At 39.7% G+C, this 24500-nt stretch overlaps 1 protein-coding gene and 1 pseudogene across 1 annotated transcript in view; one reads left to right on the top strand and one right to left on the bottom strand.

Annotated features, from left to right (window-relative positions):
• HSPA4 (heat shock protein family A (Hsp70) member 4) overlaps nucleotides 1-24500 on the bottom strand; it is a 48483-nt gene that overhangs the window by 16560 nt on the left and 7423 nt on the right. The window contains exons 2-7 of the mRNA XM_006734670.3: nucleotides 18581-18638; nucleotides 16488-16628; nucleotides 14587-14709; nucleotides 10397-10496; nucleotides 9611-9744; nucleotides 7110-7354 (exon numbers count right to left, since the gene is read on the bottom strand). Coding sequence (XP_006734733.1) covers nucleotides 7110-7354; nucleotides 9611-9744; nucleotides 10397-10496; nucleotides 14587-14709; nucleotides 16488-16628; nucleotides 18581-18638 — 801 coding nt within the window. The remainder of the gene's footprint in view (nucleotides 1-7109; nucleotides 7355-9610; nucleotides 9745-10396; nucleotides 10497-14586; nucleotides 14710-16487; nucleotides 16629-18580; nucleotides 18639-24500) is intronic.
• Nucleotides 21765-23223, top strand: LOC145722508 (uncharacterized; annotated as a pseudogene).

A 24500-nucleotide genomic window follows, 5' to 3' on the forward strand; every position in this document is an offset into this window, starting at 1 on the left:
AGAAAATAGATTAACGGCTCCCTAGGGCTGGAGTAGGAAGAACAGATGATGAAAGACAGCTCATGGGTACAATTTTTTTTCTTTTTTTTTCTTCTTTAATACACTTTTTTATATCAGTTTTAGGTTTACAGAGAAATAAAATGAATGTACAGAGAATTCCCACATACCCCTCACTTACCCTCCTCCCCCAGTTCCCCTATTAACATCCTGCATGACTGTGATCACATTTCTAACAGGTGCTGAGCCAATACCACCACATGACAGTATAAATCAGGGCTCCACAGACATCTGACACAAATGTATAATGATAAGTATCCAGCTTGATGGTATCACATGGAATAGTTTCACTGCCCTAAAAATCCTATGCTCCACCTATTCATCCCTCTCTCCCCCTGAAACCCTGCCAACCATTGATGTTTTCACAGCCTCCATCGTTCTGCCTTTTCCAAAATGTCATATAGTTGAAATCAAACAGTACGTAACTTTTTCAAACTGGCTTCTTTTGCTTACAATTATGCATTTAGGGTTCCTCCAAGTCTTTTTATACCTTGATAACTCATTCAGGGTTTTTTTTATGAGATGATGAAAATATTCTATAACTGGGTTGTGGGGATGGTTGCCCAATTTTGTGAATATACTAAAAAGCACTGACCAGACACTTCACAAGTGTGATTTTTATGAATTCTATCTCTGAGGTACAAAATAAACACACACAAATGGCAAAAATTTAAGACCACCTATACCAATACTGGTGAGGATATAAAACTAAAACTCTTACATGTTTGTGAGACTTTTCCCTAACAGCAAAAAAAAAAACTGGAAAAAGCTAGTGTTCACCAAGAGGAGAAAACAATAAACCTACAACGGCACACTAGTCAGCAATACACACGAAGGAACAAATGACAGATACAACAACTCAATGAATGTCCAATTTTATACTGAGCAAAACAAGCCTTACACAAGACTACATACTGGATGGCTACATTTCTAAGAAGTCCTGGAACAGGCAATTTTCATCTCTGACCCCTTAAAATGAAAAGTCCCTGAGGGTGAAGGCCCAGGGAAACATTTCCAGAGATGATGCACTGTCTCCTGAGAAAGGTATTAGTCCATTGTCAAAACTCAGCAAAGGGAACACTTCAAACTTGAGTATGTCATTATATAAAAATAAAACAAAAACTATAAAACAGTGAATTCTGATTAATATGCATACTTTGGGGGACGCCTAGGTGGCTCAGTCGTTGAGCGTCTGCCTTCAGGTCAGGTCATGATCCCAGGGTCCTGGGATCGAGCCCCGCGTCAGGCTTCTTGCACAGGGGGAAGGCTGCTTCTCCCCCTCCCGCTCCCCCTGCTTGTGTTCCATCTCTCTCTGTCAAATAAATAAAATCTTTAAAAAAAATGTGCATACTTTGGTATTTGGGGAGAAGTATACAGATGGATGTCTGCAATTTAGTTTGAGGTGCATCAAAAAACAGAACTGGCGGGTAGATAGAAGGATGGATAGATCAACAGGTACAGTTAATGTTATAAATAGAATCCAAGTGGCAGGATAGGGATGTTCACTATAAAATTCTTTGTTTTGCTGCATATTTGAAAATGTCCATCATAAAAAAATGAAAAGACTCCTGCAGAGAGAAGTCTTGAAAGATGGCAATAGCAGTAGTAAAGGCTTTTTCTTTCTTTTTTAAAATTTGTTTGGAAAACTAATTCCCACAACTATAAAATTCACCTATTTAAAATGTATAATTAAATGGCTTTTAGTATATTCAGAGCTGTGCAACCATCATAATCAATTTTAAAACACTTCTGTCACCATTAACCATTATTCCCCTGACCCCCTCATCTACCCCTCAGCCCTAGGCACCCACTCATGCTGGACATTCCATATAAGTAGAATTATACAAAATGCAGTCCTTTGCAACTGGCTTCTTTCACCTGGCGTAAAGTTGCCAAGGTTCTTCCATGTTATAAGCATGTATCTGTACCACATTTTTTTAATTGCCAAATAATATTCCATTGTATGGACATACCACATTTTGCTCATCCATTTTGGTAGTTAACGGACATTGGTGTTGTTTCCATTTTTTGGCTATTAGGAATAGTGCTGCTATGACCACTCATGTATGAATTTTTATGTGCACATGTCTTATTACTCCTGAATGTATACCAAGGAATGGAACTGCTGAATCATATGGTAACTCTAGGTGTAACCTATTTTAAACAACTGCTGAACTGTTTACAAAATGGCTACACCATTTTAGACTGCCACCAGCAGTGTATAATTATTTCTCCGCATCCTCTTCAAGGCTTTTGACAACAGTAATCCTGGTGGGTGTGAACTGTTTTGTCACTGTGGTTTTGATTTGCACTTCCCCAATGGCTAATGATGTTGAGCATCTTCTCATACCCCTAACTGGCCATTTCTGTATCTACTTTGAAGAAGTATCTATTCAGATCTTTTGCCCATTTTTTAATTGCACTGTCATTTTATTATTCAACTGTAATCGTCTTTATATATTCTGGATACAAACAGTATAGTATTTTAATCTCTTCATATCCTGTCAAATAAATACACAGAGCAACCCCATTAACACCTACAAGAAAAAGAAGTAACACAGTATCCTCCACAAACGCCAAAATACAAACAGGTAAAGAAAAACCACCAATAATTACACAATTCCTACAAAGTATCAGTATCTGTGCAAAAGGAAACAGAGGAAAACAACAGGACATATAATGGGCCTGAAAAAATAACCAAAAGTCAGCAGGCCAATTTGAAAACAGCAGATAAAGTCAGGAGTGGTTGGCACACTCCAGAACAAGAGAACATAAAAAAGGTCCTCGATACGGTACATTAAGAACCATGATGAATAGGAACCAATAAACTCTCTATAGTAACCAAGTTAAAAGTTTCCTTCAAGAAAAAAGGGCCACAATGAGGAAAAACTGCTGATAAAATCCAAACCAAAGAGAACACTGGAGACAAAGGAAGATAGAATAAAGGAAAACACAAAGTTAAGAAGCCACATTTTTAAAATACTTCATAAAAACAAAAGAGGGCACTATCGAGCAGTGAATTCAGAAAAACTCAACACACTCCAGTCTAAAAGTTGAGAATACTAAAAAAAGGAGGGGCAGGGGGATGCCTAGGTGCCTCAGTCAGTTGACGGTCTGACTCTTGGTTTTAGTTCAGGTCATGATCTCAGGGTCGTGAGAAGCAGACCCGCAGCAGCCCTAAGCTCTGCAGGGAGTCTGCTTAAAGATTCTCTCCTTCTCCCTCTGCCTCTCTCCGCAGTGACACTCTCTGGCACACTCTCTCTCCTAAGTAAATCTTTTTCAAAAAAAAAAGTTCAGGAGGGGCGCCTGGGTGGCTCATTCATTAAGCGTCTGCCTTTGGCTCAGGTCATGATCTCAGGGTCCTGGGACTGAGTCCCACATAGGCATCGGGCTCTCTGCTCGGTGGGGAGCCTGCTTCTCCCTCTCCCACTCCCCCTGCTTGTGTTCCCTCTCTACCTGTCTCTCTCTCTCTCAAATAAATAAAATCTTTTAATAAAAAAAGTTAAAATTAAAAAAAATAAATTTTTTTAAAGTTCAGGAATATTATAGATTTCACATAAAATGAGACTAGGCAGGGGCGCCTAGCTGGCTCAGTCAGTACAGCATGTGACTCTTGATCTTGAGGTCATAGGTTGAGCCCCACCGTAGAGTTTACTTAAAATAAAAGAAAAAGGGCACTGGGGTGGCTCAGTTGGTTAAGTCGCTGCCTTCGGACTCCAGTCATGATCCTAGGGTCCTGGGATGGAGCCTCACATTGGGCTCCTTGCTCAGCAGGAGTCTGCTTCTCCCTCTCCTTCTGCCCCTCCCCCCCCACTTGTCCCCTCTCTCTCTCAAATAAAATCTTAAATAAATTAATTAAATAAAAAACAAACAAAAAAATGAGACTAGACAAATCCACTGAGACAAAAAGTAGACTGGTAATTGCTTAGGGTTAGTGTGGGAGGAATGGAGAGGACTGCTAATGGATATACGAGGTTTCTTTTTGGCCTGATGAACATTCCAAAATTAGATCATGGTCCTTGTTGCACAACCTTGTAAATATACTGAAACCACCACTGAATTGTACATTTTAAAGTTTGACACATTTTATGGTATATGAATTGTATCTCAATGAAAAAATGATACAGAAATGAAAGAACAGAATTAGAAAAACTAAGAATTAGAATAAAAGAATAAAAGAAAAGAGTATTAGAAATGAAAAATAACCTAGAAATGACACAAGGACAAACACCCCAAATAGTGGCATAAAGGGATGAATGGAAAGAGAATGACAAATATAGACCACAGTCAAGAAAAGATCCAACATACTTACATAAGAGTTTTGAAAGAATAAAATCAAAGTATAAGAACAGAACAAGTACTGAATGATGTAATTCAAAAAAAACTTCCTTGGTATTTAAATAGCTGTGAAACTACATACCAAAAACACACACTGCATACCTCGGAAAAACTGAACAAAAGCAACCAGCAACAAAACCCTATTACTCTGGTAAATTAGACTTTCAAGAAAAAAAAAATATATATATACATATATATATATGTATATGCAGGCATCTAGCAAAAAAAAATAAAAGTAACTGAAAAGTACACTGTCACAATTAGACAGCAATGCTATATGCCGAAAGAGTATTATTACTCCATTTAAGATAATCAAGGAAAGGGGCACCCAGCTGGCTCAGTCAGGGGAGCATGCAACTCTTGATCTCAGGGTTTTAAGTTATGCGACCCTTGATCTCAAGGTTGTAAGTTTGAGCCCCACACTGGGTAAAGAGATTACTTAAAAATAAAATTCTTAAAGAAATAAGATAATCAAGGAAAGAATACGAGCTAAGGTTATGTTCTATCCAACCACGTATAAATGTGGAAAACGGTCATCAACATGCAAGAACTGTACAGGGTTCACATGTGCCATTTTTTAAAAATCTATTAGAATATCCTTCCAACAATCAAAATGATGAAGACACACTAACATAAAGCAGCAGTAAATAACAAGCCTCAGCAAGGATGTGGTGAAATTGAAACCCTTATATATTGCTGGTCAGAATGTAAAATGGTCCAAATGCTGAGGAAAATAAATTGGCAATTCCTCAAAAAACTAAGCACAGAATTAGCATATGACTCAGCAATTCCACTCCTACATTTATCCAAGAACTGAAAACAAAATAGTCAAAATAATACTTATTCATGAATAGTCATAGAAGCACTACTCACGATAGCCAAAAGGTAGAAACAACCTAAAGGTCCATCAGTTGATGAAAGGATAAAAAAAAAGAAGTGATGTTATCCATACAAAAAGATTATTTGCCATAAAAAGCAAAAAAGTACTAATACGTGTTACAATGTGAATGAACCTAGAAAACCTTATGTTAAAGAGGTCAGACACAAACGAAGCAGAACAGTTACAATGCCATTTATATGAAACATCCAGAATAGGTAAATCCAGAGAGAGAGAAAAAAAAAGTAGTGGTTGCCAGGTACAAGATGCAGAGAACTTCTTAATGGTTATGAGATTTTATTTTGGAGTGATGAAAATGTTTTGTCACTAGATAGAGGTGGTCACTGCACAACAATGTGAATGTACTAAAAATGCCAGAGTCTTTCACTTTAAAATGGTATGTGAGAGCACCTGGGTGGCTCAGTCGGTTAAGCATCTGCCTTTAGCTAGGGTCATGATCCCAGGGTCCTGGGATCGAGTCCCACGTGGGGTCCCTGCCCAGCAGGGAGCCTGCTTCTCCCTCTCCCCTGCTCATGCTCTCTCTGGCCATCTCTCTCTCTCGCTCTCTCTCAAATAAGTAAATAAAATCTTCTAGGGCGCCTGGGTGGCTCAGTTGGATAAGCGACTGCCTTCGGCTCAGGTCATGATCCTGGAGTCCCGGGATCGAGTCCCGCATCGGGCTCCCCGCCCCTCTGACCCTCCCCCCTCTCATGTGCTCTCTCATTCTCTCTCTCAAATAAATAAATAAAATCTTTAAAAAAAAAAAATCTTCTAAAAATAATAAAAATATAAATGATATGTGAATTTTACCTCAAAAGTTAATTAGAAAAAAGGCTTCAATGTCAGAAAAAATCCGGTTTCATTAGTTAAAAAAAAAAAAAAAAAAAACTGCTGGTGAGCATTATAGACTATATGAAGACTATAAACTAGAGCACAGGACAGCTTTGCACTCAATGTACACAAAGCACAACTGTTTAAAAAAAAAAACAGCACACACGTTGTTTTCCGTTTTTAAAAAGTACAAACTACTTACAAGAGTCTACTTGGTTGTGATTATCATGAAACATTCCACTAAATTTCTGAGGGACACACTGGTACTAGCCTACCCCCCAGTCTCCCTAACAAATACACACACAACTGCTGCTTAATAAGAATGAAAACGCTCACTTTCAAGTGGAGAGGAAAGAGGACTACCAATGTGGTTACTAGGCACATTAATGTAATTCCAATTCCATCTCAATTTTTTGAGGGTAACTGAGGCCATACTTCCCCAAGCAAGTCATCAACTGTGACTAAATTTTTACCAGGAGAGTTCACATCCTTAAGAACTTACTACTCTCATCATCCAAGCAACCCAAGAGAAAACAGTAACATTCTGGGTGTTTCTGAGGATAGTCATGAAATGTCAATTACCCAGAATTCTTGCAGCACTGTACAAAGAGACCTATTGCCCACAAGTGACCCTGATCTACCCAAGAATACCAATTTCTGAATCAACAACTAAATAAAACTCAGTACTATTCAGCATTAAAGCACCTTGCCCTGATTTTTTTTAAAACTACTAACTCACATGTAATACATACACCTGTCAACTTACTGGAATAATCAGAACAAAAAGATCAGTCTACAATATTAGAATAATCAAACCAAACTTCACATAAAAAGCAGGATCCTGAATGGTCTCTAATTTTTACCCACAGAAGTTATCTTTATAGTAACGATGATAACTTCAACATTTGTAGCAGCCATGATAATTTCAACACTTAACTAAATAAATGCTAATAGAAGTGGAGAAAAATCACAGTTCAGTTTAACATCAAAATACAGGTCTGGTTACCTATTCATAGTCCCAGATACATCAACATCATTCATAAAACATTCGATGCTCAAAGGGAGGTCTGAAGCATTTGCACTCATCAATTTCTTGAGTTTCTCACACTCTTGAGACAGTCGTAATAATGCACGGATTTTCGATTTTATGTCTAGTTTGTATTTCTTCCCAAATTCTTCACAGAAGTGATTTACTAACACCTCATCAAATTTTCTGCCTCCCAGTGTTGTGTCAAATGCAGTGGCCAGAACCTTAGGAAAAAAGATGATAATTAATTCAAAAATAAACCAATCAATTTAATATTTTATCATTATATATATTTAACTGGTAAATTATGAGTGGGCACATTAAGGTTGAAACAAGGCAATGTTGTACCTGTCATTTTATCACTGTGAAAAGAGACACTATAATCTCCAATTTACAGATGATGGCTACAGGCCCAGACAGGTCAGATAATCTGCAGGTCACAAAGCTAGTATGTGGCAGAAGTGCAATTCAAAACCCAATCCCCTCAATTCCAAAATCCAAGGCCTTTCTACTACACCCTTCTGACTGCAAACTAAAATTACATATCCAAGGCCAAATGCACTAACATGTCATTACACTGTTCTGGTCTTATCACTATCACAAAACTATGAATAATAGCAAAGCCCTACCTCAATGCAGTTTACTACCAGGAAACATTCTAGAAGCTTAATTCACAGCAACTTGTAGAAGTCTCATTAGCTTTGATTATCCATTACCCAAATCTTGAGCAGATTAGAAGCAAACTAGATCTAATCCAATTCAATAATAGAATGATAAATGATTAAATAAATGATTACATTCTTTTTTATTTTATTTTTTTAAAGATTTTATTTATTTATTCGTGAAAGACATAGAAAGAGAGAGAGGCAGAGGGAGAAGCAGGCTCCCTGCAGAGCAGGGAACCCAATGCGGGACTCAATCCCAGGACCATCATGACCTGAGCCGAAGACAGATGCTTAACCGATTGAGCCACCCAGGTTACCCAATGATTACATTCTTATGAAAAAATCAAATCAATAAAAACCAATTTCTTCAAAGATGTTAAATGTCATGGGGAAATCTTAATATATTAAGCGAAGAAAAAAAAAAAACAGGACACAGAACTGATTATAGTCTAATTCTAATTTTGTTTTCTTCAAAACACTAAAATGAAATACAGCATCCTGTTCATAGTAGTAACATTGTGAATGCTTTTTCTTTCCATATAAATATTTTCCAAGCTGGGAGTGTTTTCATAATGAGTGTTTTTAGAATTAAATTTTAATTATAATTGCAAAACTGACAGACGACAGGAGATAATAAAGGACAATTTTGGTGGCGGGGAAAAAGGCAACTAATCACAAATATACATCACTTTGACCCAAAGCCAAAGCTCAATTATGGCCAGTAGCTTCTGTTTAAAAAGGTAAGGGGTGCCTGGGTGGCTTAGTCAGTTAAGTGTCTGCCTTCGGCTCAGGTCATGATCCCGGGGTCCTGGGATGGAGCCCCACATCGTGCTCCTTGTTCAGTAGGGAGCCTGCTTCTCCCTCTCTCTCTGCCCGCTGCTCCCCCTGCTTGTGCGCGCTCTCTCTGTCAAATAAATAAAATATTAAAAAACGGAAAAAAAAGCCCTAGAAACAATATAAATCAGAACATAAAGTGAAACCAAGTCTAGTTTTCAAAATAAAAGGACTGTAACAAACAGGGTCTCAAAATGCCCTCCAAACCTAACGAACACTTATTGTGAGACAGTCCCGCCCCACCAATCCCCAAATTTGAAGGAGAAAGGCAACTGAAACCTCGGCACAAAGAACCCTGATACACAACCCTAGTAACTACAGCTAACACTCAAAAACTCATTGGTTCTTAAGCAAATTGCAGATAAAATCGGCTAGAGAACTGATTTTATATCCCATTGGTAACTGCCATATACCGGCAAATTCAAATGTGACCATGTTGACTCTCTGGCCTTCCTTGCCTTAAACAGTGCTAGACTTCTCTGTGTAAAAGTGCTTTCTCCAGAGTTCTAAGATTTCCAGAATCTAGAATATCACTCTCAGTCTGGTTTCTTTTTGGCCATCCAAGTTTTAGTCCCCACACTCTTTTCCCAAACACTCAAAACCTTAAGATCAAGAATACAATACCTTTGTCATCTCTTCAATCCTCAGTGTAAAAAAATTCACAAAGGGACTACATATTAAGGAATCCTAATAAGCCTGCAGGGTAAGCATTATCTTCTGCAAATTATAGATTAGAAAAGTAAGGATCAGGAATCTTAAGAGCTTGTTCCTCAAGGTCTATGCTTTTTGCTTCACACCATGCCAACTCTTGATAAACTACAGCTTCTACCCTACTTCTACATACCTAGTTCTAGTTTAGATGGCTCATACCAAGCTTCCATTAATGAAACAAAATTCTTTAAGTTATTTTTTCAACTATCTCCCATAAATTCCTCATTACCATACACTTGTAATAAAGTTTTCCAGAAATAATATACTTACTTTAAGTTTTCCTCTATTAAACGCACATACAGAAACTTGATAAGAAGAATGCCCCATGTCTACAAAAACTACATTTCGTGGTTTCTCTTCTAGGGCAGGAAGATCTTGCTTATAGATTCCATAGGCAAGAGCAACTAGTAAGAAAACAATGAAATTCAATGTAACATTATCATTTAAATAGTACATTTAAAATATACTTTAAAAAAAAATTTATACAGTGAATAGGACTGCATCACATGCTATGTTTTACAAAGAATCAAATTCTTCAGATGCTTTGCATAATTTATTCATGAGGAACAGTTACTTCAAAGAATTAAATGCTGACATTCACTTAGACCTCCTTAGTGTTTACAATTTCTACTTCCAATGACTTCGGCAATTTTTCCCAACCACTTCCCCCACTTTTCCAAACATATTTTCCAGGATTTCTTTCTTCTGCACCATCTCAACATTCCCACATATCTCTCCCTGAGATGTTGCTTTATACTTTACAGCCCATTAAAGGGCTGGAGAAAAGGTGGATCTTTAAACTGACACACTGTGAACTCACAATAATTGTGTTACTTTCCAAACGAGGATGTGATTATGTACCAATGTAAGAGCTATGTGGATAAAGAAAAAGCATTGGTCAGATGAATTCTTTATGTGTGACACAGTATCCAAAAACACTATGGCACATAGGTGTAAGTGCTGCAAGCAAAATAAAGAACAAGAAACCCCAGAGTTTTAAAAGATGGCAGAACCTTCAAGATTCACCAAGTCACAGATGCTAACAGTCCCTGTTACCTGCAGTTGTTTCATTCATTAATCGCAGGCAATTAAGGCCAGCAATTTGTGTTGCATCCATCACTGATCGTCTTTCTGCATCAGTATAGAAACAAGGAACCTACAAAAAAATGTAAAAGTTTCCTATATTAGGGAGTCTTCATTTAAAATACACCTCCCAGGGGCGCCTGGGTGCCTCAGTTGTTAAGCATCTGCCTTCGGCTCAGGTCATGATCCCAGGGTCCTGGGATCGAGCCCCGCATCTGGCTCCCTGCTCCGCGGGAAGTCTGCTTCTCCCTGTCCTAATCCTCCTGCTTGTGTTCCCTCTCTCGCTGTGTCTCTCTCTGTCAAATAAATAAATAAAATCTTTAAAAATAAATAAATAAATAAAATACACCTCCCAAAACACAGTAAAATCCAGAAATGCCCTCAAATACCTACAGCAATTTATTCCTTATATGATCAAGGAAGTATTTCAAACCAGTATGGAAAAGTTAGAATATTCATTAAGTAGTGTTGGAACAAACGGATAACCATACAGAGAAAAAAGTAGGTACCATCCCTACTGCACACCTCATACCAAAATATATTTCAAATCAAAGATTTAACAGTTAAAAAAAAAGATGAGTACCAGAAGGAAAGGGGGTCTTTACCATCAGAGGGAAGAAATTCTGTAAATCTAACACAAAATACAGAAGAAAAAAAGGAGGAGAAAAGATCAATATATTTGAATAGCAATGTAACAGGACAGACGGTAACTACACTTGTGGTGAACAGAGCATAATGTATAAACTTGTCAAATCACTTAAGGTGTACACCTGAAACTAATGTAACATTGTATGTCAACTATAAACAAAACAATTTTTATAAAGATCAATATATTTGACTCATAAAAATTCTAATGACCAAATGCAGAAAATATTTGCGACTCATAACATAAAATGATAGAGCTAATCTAGTATATATGCAGAACTACAAATCAAAATGTAGGCCCATAAACTCAAAATGAGCATAGATTAGGAATGTTTTACAGAAAAGAAATACAGAAGGGCTCTTAAATTTAAAAATGTTCTCAACTTCACCTAAAGAATAAAACATTAAAATCACACTTTCTTTTTTTTTTTAAGATTTATTTATTCATTTGACAGAGAGAGACACAGCGAGAGAGGGAACACAAGCAGGGGGAGTGGGAGAGGGAGAAGCAGGCTTCCCGCCAAGCAGGGAGCCTGACGTGGTGCTCGATCCCAGGACCCTGGGATCATGACCTGAGCCGAAGGCAGACGCTTAACGACTGAGCCACCCAGGCGTCCCTCACAAACACTTTGATAGCATTATTCACCTATTAGAGAATCAGCTAACACCCCAATAACGTGTGCTGGTGAGACTGCTGTCCAACAAGTTCTCTTATACACTGCAAGTGAAAGTGTGAGTACGAATTCTTTAAAAGGCCATTAAACAAGTGTGGTTAAAATTACAAATACACGGGACACCTGGGAGGCTCAGATGGTTAAGCATCTGCTTTCGGCTCAGCTCAGGTCATGATCCCAGGGTCCTGGGATCAAGCCCTGATTCGGGCTCCTTACTCATAGGGCAGTCTGCTTCTCCCTCTACTTGTGCTCTCTCTCAATCTGACAAATAAGTAAATAAAATCTTAAAAAAAAAAATTACAAATACACATATCCTTTGTCCTAGCAATTGTACTTCTAGGACTCTAACCTATAAATCCTACAAACTTATCACATAAGAGCAAAATCTTATCTGTTCAAGTTTAGTCACAGCAAAAATTTTTTTTTATTCTTTACAATTAAAAAAAAAAAACTGGAAGGGCGCACCTGGGTGGCTCAGTCAGTTTACCATCCGACTCTTGATTTCAGCTCAGGTCATGATCTCGGTCGTGGGATCGAGCCCCATGTTGGGCTCTGTACTCAGCAGGGAGTCTGCCCGAAATTCTCTCTCCCCCTCTGCCCCTCCCCCTGTTCCCATGCACGCTCTCTCTCAAATAAATCTTCAAAAAATAAAATAAATATGTAAGTTTTTAAAAAAAAGGAAGCAACCGCAGGTCCAACAAAAACGGACTAATTAAAGAGATTTCATTATATGCATAACTGGAATACTCTGCAGCCACTGAAAAGAATGAAGCCCTTCTCTACCACTCAGGAAGATAAGGAAGATAAAATGTCTAAAATTTATCAAAAGAAAAATGAAACTAAAAAAGGATATATATACACATTTACTTGGGTACATAAAAATCTCTGGAAAGATGTGTAACCAAGTAATAAAACTCCTAACATCTGGGAAGAAAAAACTTCCTTCTAGGTAAGCAGAGGGTGCTGAAGCTTCCCATACACGCATTTGATTTTTGAACACCAGGGCTACTATTACCTTTCCAAAAAAATAAAGTTTATGTTTTAACAATATCAACTTATAAATAAAGCAAAATACGCCCAGGCTCTATTTATACAGCAATTAGACATAGCACAATAGCAAGAGCTAGGGCAGCGAATGTGCAGTGGAGTTTGTATAGGGGCCAGAGCCGGCTATCCTTAGAGAGGCCTGATGAAAAGGTTAGCTCTTTCCCAGCATAGAGGAACTTAAGTGATAAACAGGTCACTAAATTAAAGAAAAATCTCCCTAAAAGACAAGAGTGGCTCACTACACCTAAACTGTTTGTACAACATAATTTATGCTACATAGCTACTTTCCTTCTGGGAGTCTGGAATTTTGGTATGGATTAGGCACAAGGTGCCTGTATGACTGACCTCCAGTTAGAAACCCTGGACTCTGAGGCTCAGGCAGAACTTGCCTGGTGTTCCGTATGTCACGTATTATCACAACTTGTCGCTAGAAGAATTAAGTGCTTGCAGTATGACTCCCCTGGAAGGGGACTCTTAGAAGTTTGTGCCTGGTTTCCTCCAGAAACTGCCCTGTGCCTTTCCCTTTGTTGATTCTGCTTTGTATCCTTTCATTGTAATAAATCTTAGCCATAGGTATGGCTATATGGTGAGTTCTACAGATTCTAGCAAGTCACTGAAATTCAGTACAGTCTTGAGGACCCCTAATACATGACTTAATACATCACCTTTTAACTTGATCTCAAAAGCTGGAAAAGCCACTCGGGCATTCTGCCACTGTACGTACATAAATTTCACTTCTATACTGAGCATAATTGAGAATCAAAGTTAGGGCACTAGGTGGGAGAAATGGGTACAAATCTGAAAATATGTTAGGGCAAGACAAATGCATCTAAGAAACACAGAGCCTGCATTGAATAGGAGCTCTTAAGAAAAATAGCACTTTTATTCTTTGCATCCCCGGAATACAACACACAACCATAATCCAATTCTTCCTGACAAATATCAGTTCTACTGTACTAGATAGCCAAGAACCAAGGAATCTATCAGACAACAGACTGCAAAGTAAAAGTCACCTAACAGCCCCTGCTTTGCTGATGAATACACCAATAGGAAGACAAAAGAGACCACAGAACTAAGATACTAATATAACAACTGCAGAATGAGGAGATTCCGTTGCAAAGCCAATACATCCACCCAAATTTCAACAGTTCCTAAGGACTCCATCAGGCTTCCATCTTAACAGGAATATGCAAAAGACAAGACTAGTCTACTGCCGCCCTGCCTTTAGTTCTAAATACAGGGCAAGCAAAAATAAAATATAGACATTGAAATGAAGAAAATAACATTTCTAATTGTGAATATTCAAATTCAACAAACAAGTGGCTATCACATGCCAGGCCCTCTGCAAGGTGCTAAAAGGAATCCAGGGGGGAAGTGGGCTCTGAGGTAAGCCTTCAAATGGGAAAAATAGAGAAGAGCTGAGTAAAAACTAGGGGGCAGAAAAGAATACTCAAGAAAATGAAGACTAGGGCACCTGGGTGGCTCAGTCGTTAAGCGTCTGCCTTTGGCTCAGGTCATGATCCCAGGGTGCTGAGATTGAGCCCCCCATCGGGCTCCCTGCTCGGCGGGAAGCCTGCTTCTCCCTCTCCCACTCCCCCTGCTTGTGTTCCCTCTCTCGCTGTCTGTCAAAAAATAAATAAAATCTTTTAAAAAAAAGAGAAAATGAAGACTAGTTTGATAAATTCTTAAAATAATCCCTATAACCAAAGGCAAAAAGCAATTCTATTTGCAATTGACAAAATTCTTCTCTCTGCTTCTTCACTTAAGTTCCCAATAAAACGCAGGGATCAAACTCACCGAAACAACACAGTCCACAACAGGCTTCTTAAGAACACTTTCTGCTGTCTCCTTCAGTTTGGACAAAAGCATGGCAGTCACCTGCTCCGTAGTAAAACTTCGCTCTTCCTCCATATATTTCACCTACAATAAAACAACAAAAAGGATCTAGACTTATTCCAGTTTTTCATGACCTAAAAGCCATTTAAAATGAGCAATTTTCATCATCAATGGATCACTATCTCAAGAAGGAACTGAAGAACACTCGTCTGGAAAGCAAAAACAACTTGAAGGTCACTTTTAGCTTTTTAACATGTTTATCAAACATGAATACCTGCAGATAAGGACCATTATGAAACAGTATGCTGTGACCACCAACAAAAGCTCAGATCACCTGTGAAGAAGCAAACTGGGAGTGCTCACCATGGCCCAACAATGCACCTCCATAAAGAGGTCTGGTGGTGGACACTCTGCCACCTGGAATACTATGTGGGTTTTACTTTGTTTACCACGTTGACTTTATGATCATTTCCAAAATTAGGATCTGATCTAGCCTGAGGTCATAGTTTTTGTCAGTTTGTTTACTGCTGTAGGCCCAAGACTTAGGACAAACCAGACACAATAAATACTTGAACTAAAGGATAAATGAATAAAGCTTCAAGATACCCTACCCCGCATAAAAGCATGCAACTTGGAAAAGGGCTACAAACTTGAAATGCTGAAAGACTGGCTAAGACAAGCCCCATCCCACATGCCCATAGTCCCCAAATACAATCCACACCTGAAAACATAACTCTTCTTTCAGCTGCTGCTCCAAGTGAACCTGAACACCACCTTCTCCTAAACTCCTAAAGTCTTCGCTCCCCAGCCCAATCCTAATTTATTCTGGTTCACAATCTAGTAGTCCCTTACTTTACTGCACGATAAACATGGGAAAGCTCCCCTCCCCATGAGCCTCTTCTTCCCTGCTATCTGCTTAATTCTTAGTCTACTGCTCCACTCCTGTACTTAGATCCACTTGTTCCCCGGATCTTCTCCCTAGTCTCTTCCTCCTTTGGCTCTTGCAATGCTTTAGACTAAATCTGCCAATACCTAATGCTATTTCTTTCCTGACTATAAGTATCCTCCATCTACTCACAACCTTTTTTTCCCTTTTTCCCTCCCCTGTACTCCAGATTTATCCATTACCAGCCATTCAAACTGTTCTGAGATTATTGCCACAGATATCCTAAGTAAACCCAGTCAGCGATCATTCTTCCATTATCAGAATTCTTCACTTCTAAATTCACCTGAGTTCTCAACAGCACAACTCACTACCTTTTTCTCACAATTCTCATCATCTCTTGGATTTTGAGCCTGGTCCCACGGTCCTGACTTCTCCAACTGCGGTATCTCAAACACCAAATCTCCCCTTGCTAAACTCAGTTGCCTCTTTTGTAGGATCAGTTCACTGCATGCTTCACAAACTCTTCTAGATGTCCCAGAGATATCAAAGACTAAATTCCCTTTCCCCCAAAAGAACAACACCTCTTTCCAATCTAAGTCCTATTGTCAAGAGTATGACCATACATCTGATTAGTGACTTTAAAGTGTTAAGTTCTTTGCTTGGTATTCCAAAAGTCGTTCACTAAAATCACACCAGAAAGACTGCTCCATCAGTAACAATACAAGCAGCAATGGCAATGTTAACTTCAAACCACCACTACCCATCTGTCCAACCCATTTTAACAGTGCCACCTATCGCTCCCAGTCAAAATACAGAGCATTCAAAAAAGGCCAAATGGTCTTTCCTACCAAAACCTTCTCCTAGACACTTGTAAACAGTTTCACTACAACTTGAACTCAGAATGGTACAGAGATATATTGACCTGATATAATAAAACACTGTATTTTAATCCTAAACCATCACTTTGAGACCTTACCTTTATACCCGTTAATCCAGTGGGGAGCTGCACAATGTCATACGCAAGGTTAGATTTTTCTGCTTCCACAAATGGATCAGAGAATGCTCGGCCATGGAATCTTTTAAATCCTTGGACTGTGTTCTTTGCATTAGAAATTACCTAAAGAGAAAGAACATCAGAATCAGAGTGAAAAGACTAAGAGCAATTAAATCAGGGGGAAAAAAAATTCAACAGCCTCAGATTAAACTAGCATCATTTTAACTCCACAAGGTTTCCTTTTGAGTTTCATTTTCTTTAGCACTACACCTTTCTGTATGATGCCTGCTCGCGTGTGAAGTGAGGAATAATGGACTTGTACAGACCACAGTGGCAGGGATGGGCACTAGAACCCAACTTGTCCTACTTCTCCATGAAGATGGGGCACTGTACATGTACGAAGGTATTCTTCTGTTCTTAAACTTCTAATTAACATTTACATAAAATGAGCTTTAACTTTTAAAAATTACCATAATTTGTGATTCAAACTTTCCAGGAGTCATTTTGGCAATATCAATTCAGAAATTCTAGTGAAAGAAACTTTACAGGAAAAAAGAGGACAGTAAGTACATAAAGATAAATGTAAAAAGACAGTGACCAAATATTTACAATAGCAGAAGACTGGAAACAGCCTGGATGGTTAATTAACAGGAGAATGGGTAAATAAATGATATATCCGTACAGTGGGTAACATTATTTTAGAAGGTTGGAAGACAAGTATCTATATGCTATGATCTCACTTTTGGAGTGGGGGAAGCATTTAAATCTGTAGAAAGAGTACAAAAGGTTATACGTTAAGATACTAACAGTGATGTTTGGATAAAGGTAGCACATGTAACTTCCAAATTTCTTTTACTTTTATAAGAACTGCAGAGCTCCTCCGCATCAGCTGTGTTATAAAGCACACAGAAGTCTTTCATAAAACAATGTTAGGTCCCCAAAATCGGGCCCTACTTCAGAAGGCTGCCAAGCAGAAACTCAGTACCACAATAACTATGTTATCCTAGAACTAGGCAGCTGGTTTAGTACAATAACTATTCTCAATAATGAAAGCAAGTTTAAAAAGAGCTCACTGCAATTTTAGAAGACATTTCAAACTAGCTCTGTACTTGCTATCTACTGCTTCCTAATGAATCTTTGACTTTTTGAAAATAAGATTATAGAACAAAACACCCAATGTAATTAAAAATCAATGGGCTAAGCACCATTTTCTTAGGCTTTTTATTTATTTATTTTTTTAGCAATCTCTACACCCAACATGGGGCTCAAACTCATAACCCCAAGATGAAGAGTCACATGCTCTTCCAACTGCATCAGCCAGGCACCCCTGGACTTTTATATTGTAGGCCCCGCCTAGTCCAGAAAAACAGACAGTTATTCATTCTATATGGTGCTCCAGGCTGAACCATAAAAAGGTCAAATATGCAACTCCTTAATTTTACAGCAACCTCAGACACTCAAAGCAACAGAACTCTTGGGGTTCTGCTGCTCTGGTTACTTAGAAACCAACAAATAATGTTAGGTTCCTGTTTTATAAAGTAAACACATAAATGTCAAGTGTGCTTCTACGAGTACGCTTTCTTGAGAACCTAGATTAACAAGATCAAATCTACAAACAACAGTGACTCTAAGTATGCGTAAGATGAAAACCCCAAGAGACAGACTTTAAGGAACATATAAAATATAGAGGAATAAGCAAGCCTTGCTTAAACAAGATCTGGACAAAATACATAACAGTAGTTTGCATTAAATAAATTATACTGTTCATGCTATTTTATCTTTTTTTTTTAAGTAGGGTCCACACCCAGCGTGGAGCCCAATGTGGGGTTTGAACTCACAACCCTGAGATCAAGATCTGAGCTAGATCAAGAGTCAGAAGCTTAACCAACTAAGCCACCCAGGGGCCCCTGCTCATGCTATTTTAAAAAGCTATTTGCTTCTCACTCAAGCACACAAGACTAGGGATCAGGCAGGGACTGCCGTATTAGGCACATAATGGGCACTGAAATAGTTGAAGGGAAAGATGGACAAAGCAGAGAAGTAAGTCATTTTAGGAAAAAAAACCAAAACTCTACCTGGCTTTTAGCTGCTGCTCCAATTGAACGATTCTTAGGACCAAAAGAAATGCAAGCCCTAGGGGAAAAAAAAAAAAACATTTAAGCATCAAACCTTACTGCAACATTACACCCAACAGGATTACATCGCCACAGCAAGGAACTTTTCTGAGTCTTAGCTAAAAAGCCACATATTGTAAAAGCACAGAGGAAGTCTATGATTTTGTTCTCTCCGCTGAGTAAAACTGTCCATGAGAATGGCTGGCCTCTTAGAAAAATGGGAGTCCTGTCAATTAGATGTTGAAGTACAAGTCTGATGTGTTAACCATCTGTCTAGAATACTACAGAGAAGTGATCTAGCCAATCTCCACTATTCTCTTATTCAAGTCTCGTGCTCAAAATCCCAATACAAAGTAACATACCTTCTTACCAAAACATCAATAAAATGTTCTTGCTTTTTCAAACAGCTTATAACTTGACCTAGAGAATAGTCTATAAACTATCAGAACTCTTGTCCTACTATATATTAGTAAAAAATTTTCCAGAACTAGCTTCCAAGGACTCGCAATTTCTTTTTTTAATTTCATTTTTTTTAGTAATCTCTACACCCAACCTAGGGCTCAAACTCTCAACCCCAAAATCAAGAAGACTCGCATGCTCCTCCCAGTGGAGCCAGCCAGGCACCGCAAGGACTCAAAATTTCTGACAATGAACTTCATTCCCACTTATGAACACATTCTTCCAAATCACCAATTCATACACTGCCTGCTAGTTTGATGTACTTGCAGCTTCTTTTAGAAAGCAAAACTGAAACCTGCTCACAGGTATAGCTACTTTAAAACACCATTTTTAAGCTTAAAAAGTCAGTTATATTAGAATTGATACTTTCACTAGCATGGCCCCTATGGTTCCCCATAGGTTTTTCATTCTAATTAATCCCTCTGGAGCCCTGCCCTACATTCCCTCTACTCCCATGTATTTATCACCTCCCTTTCCAGGGGCTGCTTTCTTTCAAGCTAAAGATCAAATTCATCCCAAAGAACCCAAAATATCCTAAAAGACAAAACTAAATCCTAAACAGAGTCTATTTTCTCCTGAATCCAGTAAAACCTTCTCTTCTTCCTACTTTAATAACAATGACTGCACAAATTGCTATGTGTATTATCTCATTAAATCTTCAAAAGCACCCCACCTTATCCCTCTTTTATAGGAAAAAAAACTGAGTCCAAAAAGGTTTTAGTAAGTAAATTTACCCAGCATCTCAGAATCTGGAAGCAGTGGAGTCAAGACTCTAGACCATTTCCCCATACTTTACACTCTAGCTTTGGCCCTTTCTATCTGCCCTAGATCCCTAGTTCTTCCAATTTAGAGTAGTAAGCTCTGGAGCCATAATGCTTTGGCCCAAATCTGGCTACATTAGATGATCTACTGAGAATTATTTTATTTAAATAAACTTACTAGCCCTGTGCAATCTGCCAGAATGCTAGGCCTCTCTGTGCCTCAGTGACCCTTTCCACCCAAAAGGGTAAGAACCCCTGTGAGCCAATCTCCCAGAGCAGCTGCAAGTAGCTTTGCACTGTATAAATATGGCACAGCCTGGGATCTCGTTAGATTTGCTCTGACCCCTAAACTCTACAGGCCCAAAATGTGCTGGAGGTAGCCTCTGAGAAACACAGGTGGTCAAGCTTAGCCTTTCTGCATATATATATACCCCTACCCACTAATATTTTTTTTAAATATCCTCAATACCAAGTAAATGTCTCTCCTATCAAAGCTCATACTGCCCTTTAGGAAACTGCCAAAGACAATCTTACCCACTCCTTTCACCCTCTCCATTCCAAAAAGGCCTTCTAGCCTAAGCCTAATGATTGGTAAACTCACATCTTTTCTAAAAGCCACCAGATCCCACCAACACCTCAATCCCAACATAATTACAAGGCAACGTTATTTATCTTCCATTGTACCCTGCAGCCCCTTCTTCAAACCTTCATCTCATCAAAACAACTGCTGGCTCTAACAATAAAAAAGACTAATGTTCCCAAGCTTATTATATGTCCTGTGGAAGGTTAATTTTCTCTTCTACCCAGTAACTCTGAAGCGGTCTTACTTGTAATTACCTTTCAAACAAAACCAGTAACCGACAAAGCCCAGATGCTTTACTGTGGAACCTAAGGCCTTGTACCATCCCAATCCCAACCATACTTTTCACCTGCATCTCAGGCACAGTGAACCAACACAAGTTAGTCATCCCATCTTCCTGCTTTGCTCAGACCACTTTGCCACCTGAAATGCTCTGGTCCTTCTATATCTCACTCATTCTCCAGCAGTATTACCCACTTTGTGAGGCCTTCCCTATGGCCCTCAAGTAAAACTCAAATCATTTTTATCTCTTAAAACTTACTAGAATTGGATACAGAATGCCTCCATCTCAACGAATGTTCTATTGTACAGAGTGGCTCTAGGTAATATTCTCCCTTGAAGTCTGGTAACATTTTTATTTAGTTTTAAAATCTACATCTGCCTTAAAGTAATAAGAATTGCTTTGTACATCTTGAAAAGCTAAATAAAGTTTGTCTCAGTTCAAATTATAACTGACCCTTGAACAACACTGATTTGAACTGTGGGGGTCCGCTTATAACATGGATATTTGTGATATGGTATTGTAAATGTACTTTCTCTTCCTTATTATTGTAATAACTTTTTTTCTCTAGCTTACTTTATTATAAGAATATAGTATATAATACATGTAACATACAAAATGTGTTAATCAACTGTTTCTGTTATCAGTAAGGCTGCCAGTCAACAGTACGCTACGGTAGTTAAAATTTTGGTTAGTCAAGTTATACGTGGATTTTCGACTACGCAGGAGATTGTCACCCATAACCCCAAAATTGTTCAAGAGTCAACTGTACTTGGGTGCCTGGGTGGCTCAGTTGGTTAAGCGACTGCCTTCGGCTCAGGTCATGATCCTGGAGTCCCGGGATCGAGTCCCGCATCGGGCTCCCTGCTCAGCAGGGGGTCTGCTTCTCCCTCTGCCCTCTTCCCTCTTGTGGTCTCTGTCTCTCATTCTCTCTCTCTCAAATAAATAAATAAAATCTTTAAAAAAAAAAAAAAAAGAGTCAACTGTACTCATCCTTTTGTTGGCTCATATACACACACATTACAGTTGCCACTTCTTACAAAATAATCGAGCATCACTACTGGAATGTCCATCTTCAGCACCCGATATAGCGGGCAGACAAGGCTGCAGACAAGGCCCAACTCCTACAAAGTATGGGGAAGGGCCACACCTTCCTTACCCTGTCATAAGAAAACATCAATATCCTATCACTACAAAGCAACTCTTTTTTTTTTTTAAAGATTTTATTTATTCATCTGAGACAGAGAGAGAGAGGCAGAGGGAGAGGGAGAAGCAGGCTCCTTGCTGAGCCAGGAGCCCGATGTGGGGCTCGATCCCAGGACCCTGAGATCATGACCTGAGCCGAAGGCAGACGCTTAACCTTCTGAGCCACCCAGGTGCCCCGCAACTCTCACATTCTAAAAAAATTCTGTAACAGTATGCCTATTGTACTGAAGAAAGAAATCCTTAGCATTTCCACTTGGCCATCAACTTTACTGATTTGAATACATGTGCAGTAAAAAGAGCTCAGACTGTAGAATCAGTACGAGTCTGTCCAAATCCCTTCTCTGCCTTTCTAGCTATGTGAATTCTCTGTTGCTTAATCTCTCTGAAATTCTATCTGCTCAACTTTAAAATGGGGAAAATTAGGGCACTGGCCTCAGCAGCGGAGGAGAGCAGCAGAAGGCCACAGTGGTGGGAAGATGGTTCCTTCTCCTACCAATACAAGATCACTCTGATGAGAAGTCCAAGGATCATGCTAAAGAGAAAGAGGCCCCCAAGGAGTGGAGCAGGAAGGATGGCGACAGGGATAAAACTCGGAAGAAGCAGAGCCCTAGCAGGGATGGCAGCAGCACCAGGTCCCGGTCCAGCTCTACCTCCAGCACCAGCACAGGCCTTGAGCAGTGCCTCAAGCTCCTCTTCTGTATGCAGCCGCTGGGGGAGTTCCAGCATGTCCTACAGCTCCGGGGGAGTTCCAGCATGTCCTACAGCTCCAACTCCAGCAGCTCCTCTAGCTCAACCAGTACCTCTGGGTGCTGGCATGACAACAGCTGGCATTCCAGCTCCAAATCCAAACCACCCAAAAGAGATGAAAAGTCCTTCCCCTAAACCAGCCAAGGTGTACATTCGGAGGCTCACTAGGAACGTGGGCAGGGACCACATCAGGGAGATAGATACTCTCCACCTCTGGGAAAATTAATAGGATTGACATGCCTTTAAAAGGATGTCCCCCCATCTTTCTAAAGGCTAAGCACACATGGAGTCAGATGATCCAGATGAAGCCGACAAGGTGCTGAAGGACATGGACAGAGGACAAATCGATGGCCAGGAGGTCACTACCACCACTGTGCTGGCTCCCAGGCCTGTGCTGGCTCCCAGGCCTACGCCGCCCCCCAGGCAATTTAGCCCTCCCGGGAAAATGCTGCCACCCCCCCCCCCCCCGTGGCACCAGTCACCCCCGCGGATGAGACTGAGTTCCCTGAGGGGCAGTCCCCCTGGCTGCTGCGGCCACAGTAGCCACTGCAGCTCCAATTCCTCCCAATAAACAGAGCCACGGAAGCTCTGTGCCCTGTAACTTCTATCGCATCCACTTCACTTTGGTCACTTTTCTAGCCAAAGGAAGATTGGTGAGAAACAAATTCCTCACTCAGGAAAGGTTTTGAAGAGAGTAACTGAGACATACTCTCTGAGAGCAAAGTTCCGGCTGCAGGAGTGTTACTGGGTTGGGGTTGCGCCTATAAAGATGCTCTCCAGTTTTCTGGCTAATGCTCCCACATTTTCAGTTTCTGAGAGAGTCAATTTGGTAGCAAAGCCAGCAGGGACAAACAGGGTAGCAGTGGGGCCCCAGCCTGCGGGTAGGACTTTCATTTCCACAAATGACTGAGGACTAGTCTGGCGGCCTGATCATGGCCTTGCCTGTTGGTCTTTTCCTGAGAGTGTCTCAGGAAAATGCAACTGCTGTTCCTGCTAGCCTGGCCCTGCTCCCCTGCCCCATCCTCTTCCAACTTCTAGGATCAAACACCCCATGTTAGTTACTGAAAATGGTTCTATTTTTACACGTACTAATGCACACACAACCACATCCCAGGTCTCCTTCTCTCTCTAAAATTGGCGAGCAAGTTGAGAGCTAGCTCTGCAGGGTCATCACGGACCCCTCTGTTGCAGCTGTTATTCATGGGGGTCTTGCAGGTTACCTTGGCAACATGAACACTGCTTTTTTGGCTTTTATTGTACAGTCAGTACTATCAATTGTTTGTTTTGAGTTTTATAAACTTCTAGCATTTTAGGCACTGTTATGTTTATACTTTGTTGGTGCAGACTAAAAGGACTGTGTTGAATAAACCAGGGATTTGAATGCAGATTGGGGAAAACAAAAAATAAAAATAAAATGGGGGAAATTACAGCACCTACCTCATATACCTGCTGTAAAAATTAAATGTGTTGATCAACTTTTTTTTTTTTTTTTTAGAGCGGGGTAGGGGTAGAGGGAGAAGGAGAGAGAATCTTAAGCAGGTTCCACACCCAGCACTGAGCCCGACGCAGCAGTAGGAATTGCTTTGTAAATCTTGAAAAGCTAAAGAAAAGTTCAAATTATAGCTCAGACCTGACATCGTGACCTGAGGTGAAACCAAGAGTTGGACACTTAACCAACTGAGCCACCCAGGTGCCCCTGTGTTGATCCCCTTTTAAAGGGTTTATATCAGAGACTGGCGTATCATAAATAGTAAAATACTAGTCATTATTATTGCTCCACTGAAGCCCTGGTTTGAGTTCCATACAAAAATATACCAACTAGTCTGCTATGAAAGTTTTGCTTCACCT

This window comes from Leptonychotes weddellii, chromosome 7 (genome assembly GCF_054177405.1).
Source record: "Leptonychotes weddellii isolate Sample4059 chromosome 7, ASM5417740v2, whole genome shotgun sequence".
Classification (NCBI taxonomy): domain Eukaryota; kingdom Metazoa; phylum Chordata; class Mammalia; order Carnivora; family Phocidae; genus Leptonychotes; species Leptonychotes weddellii.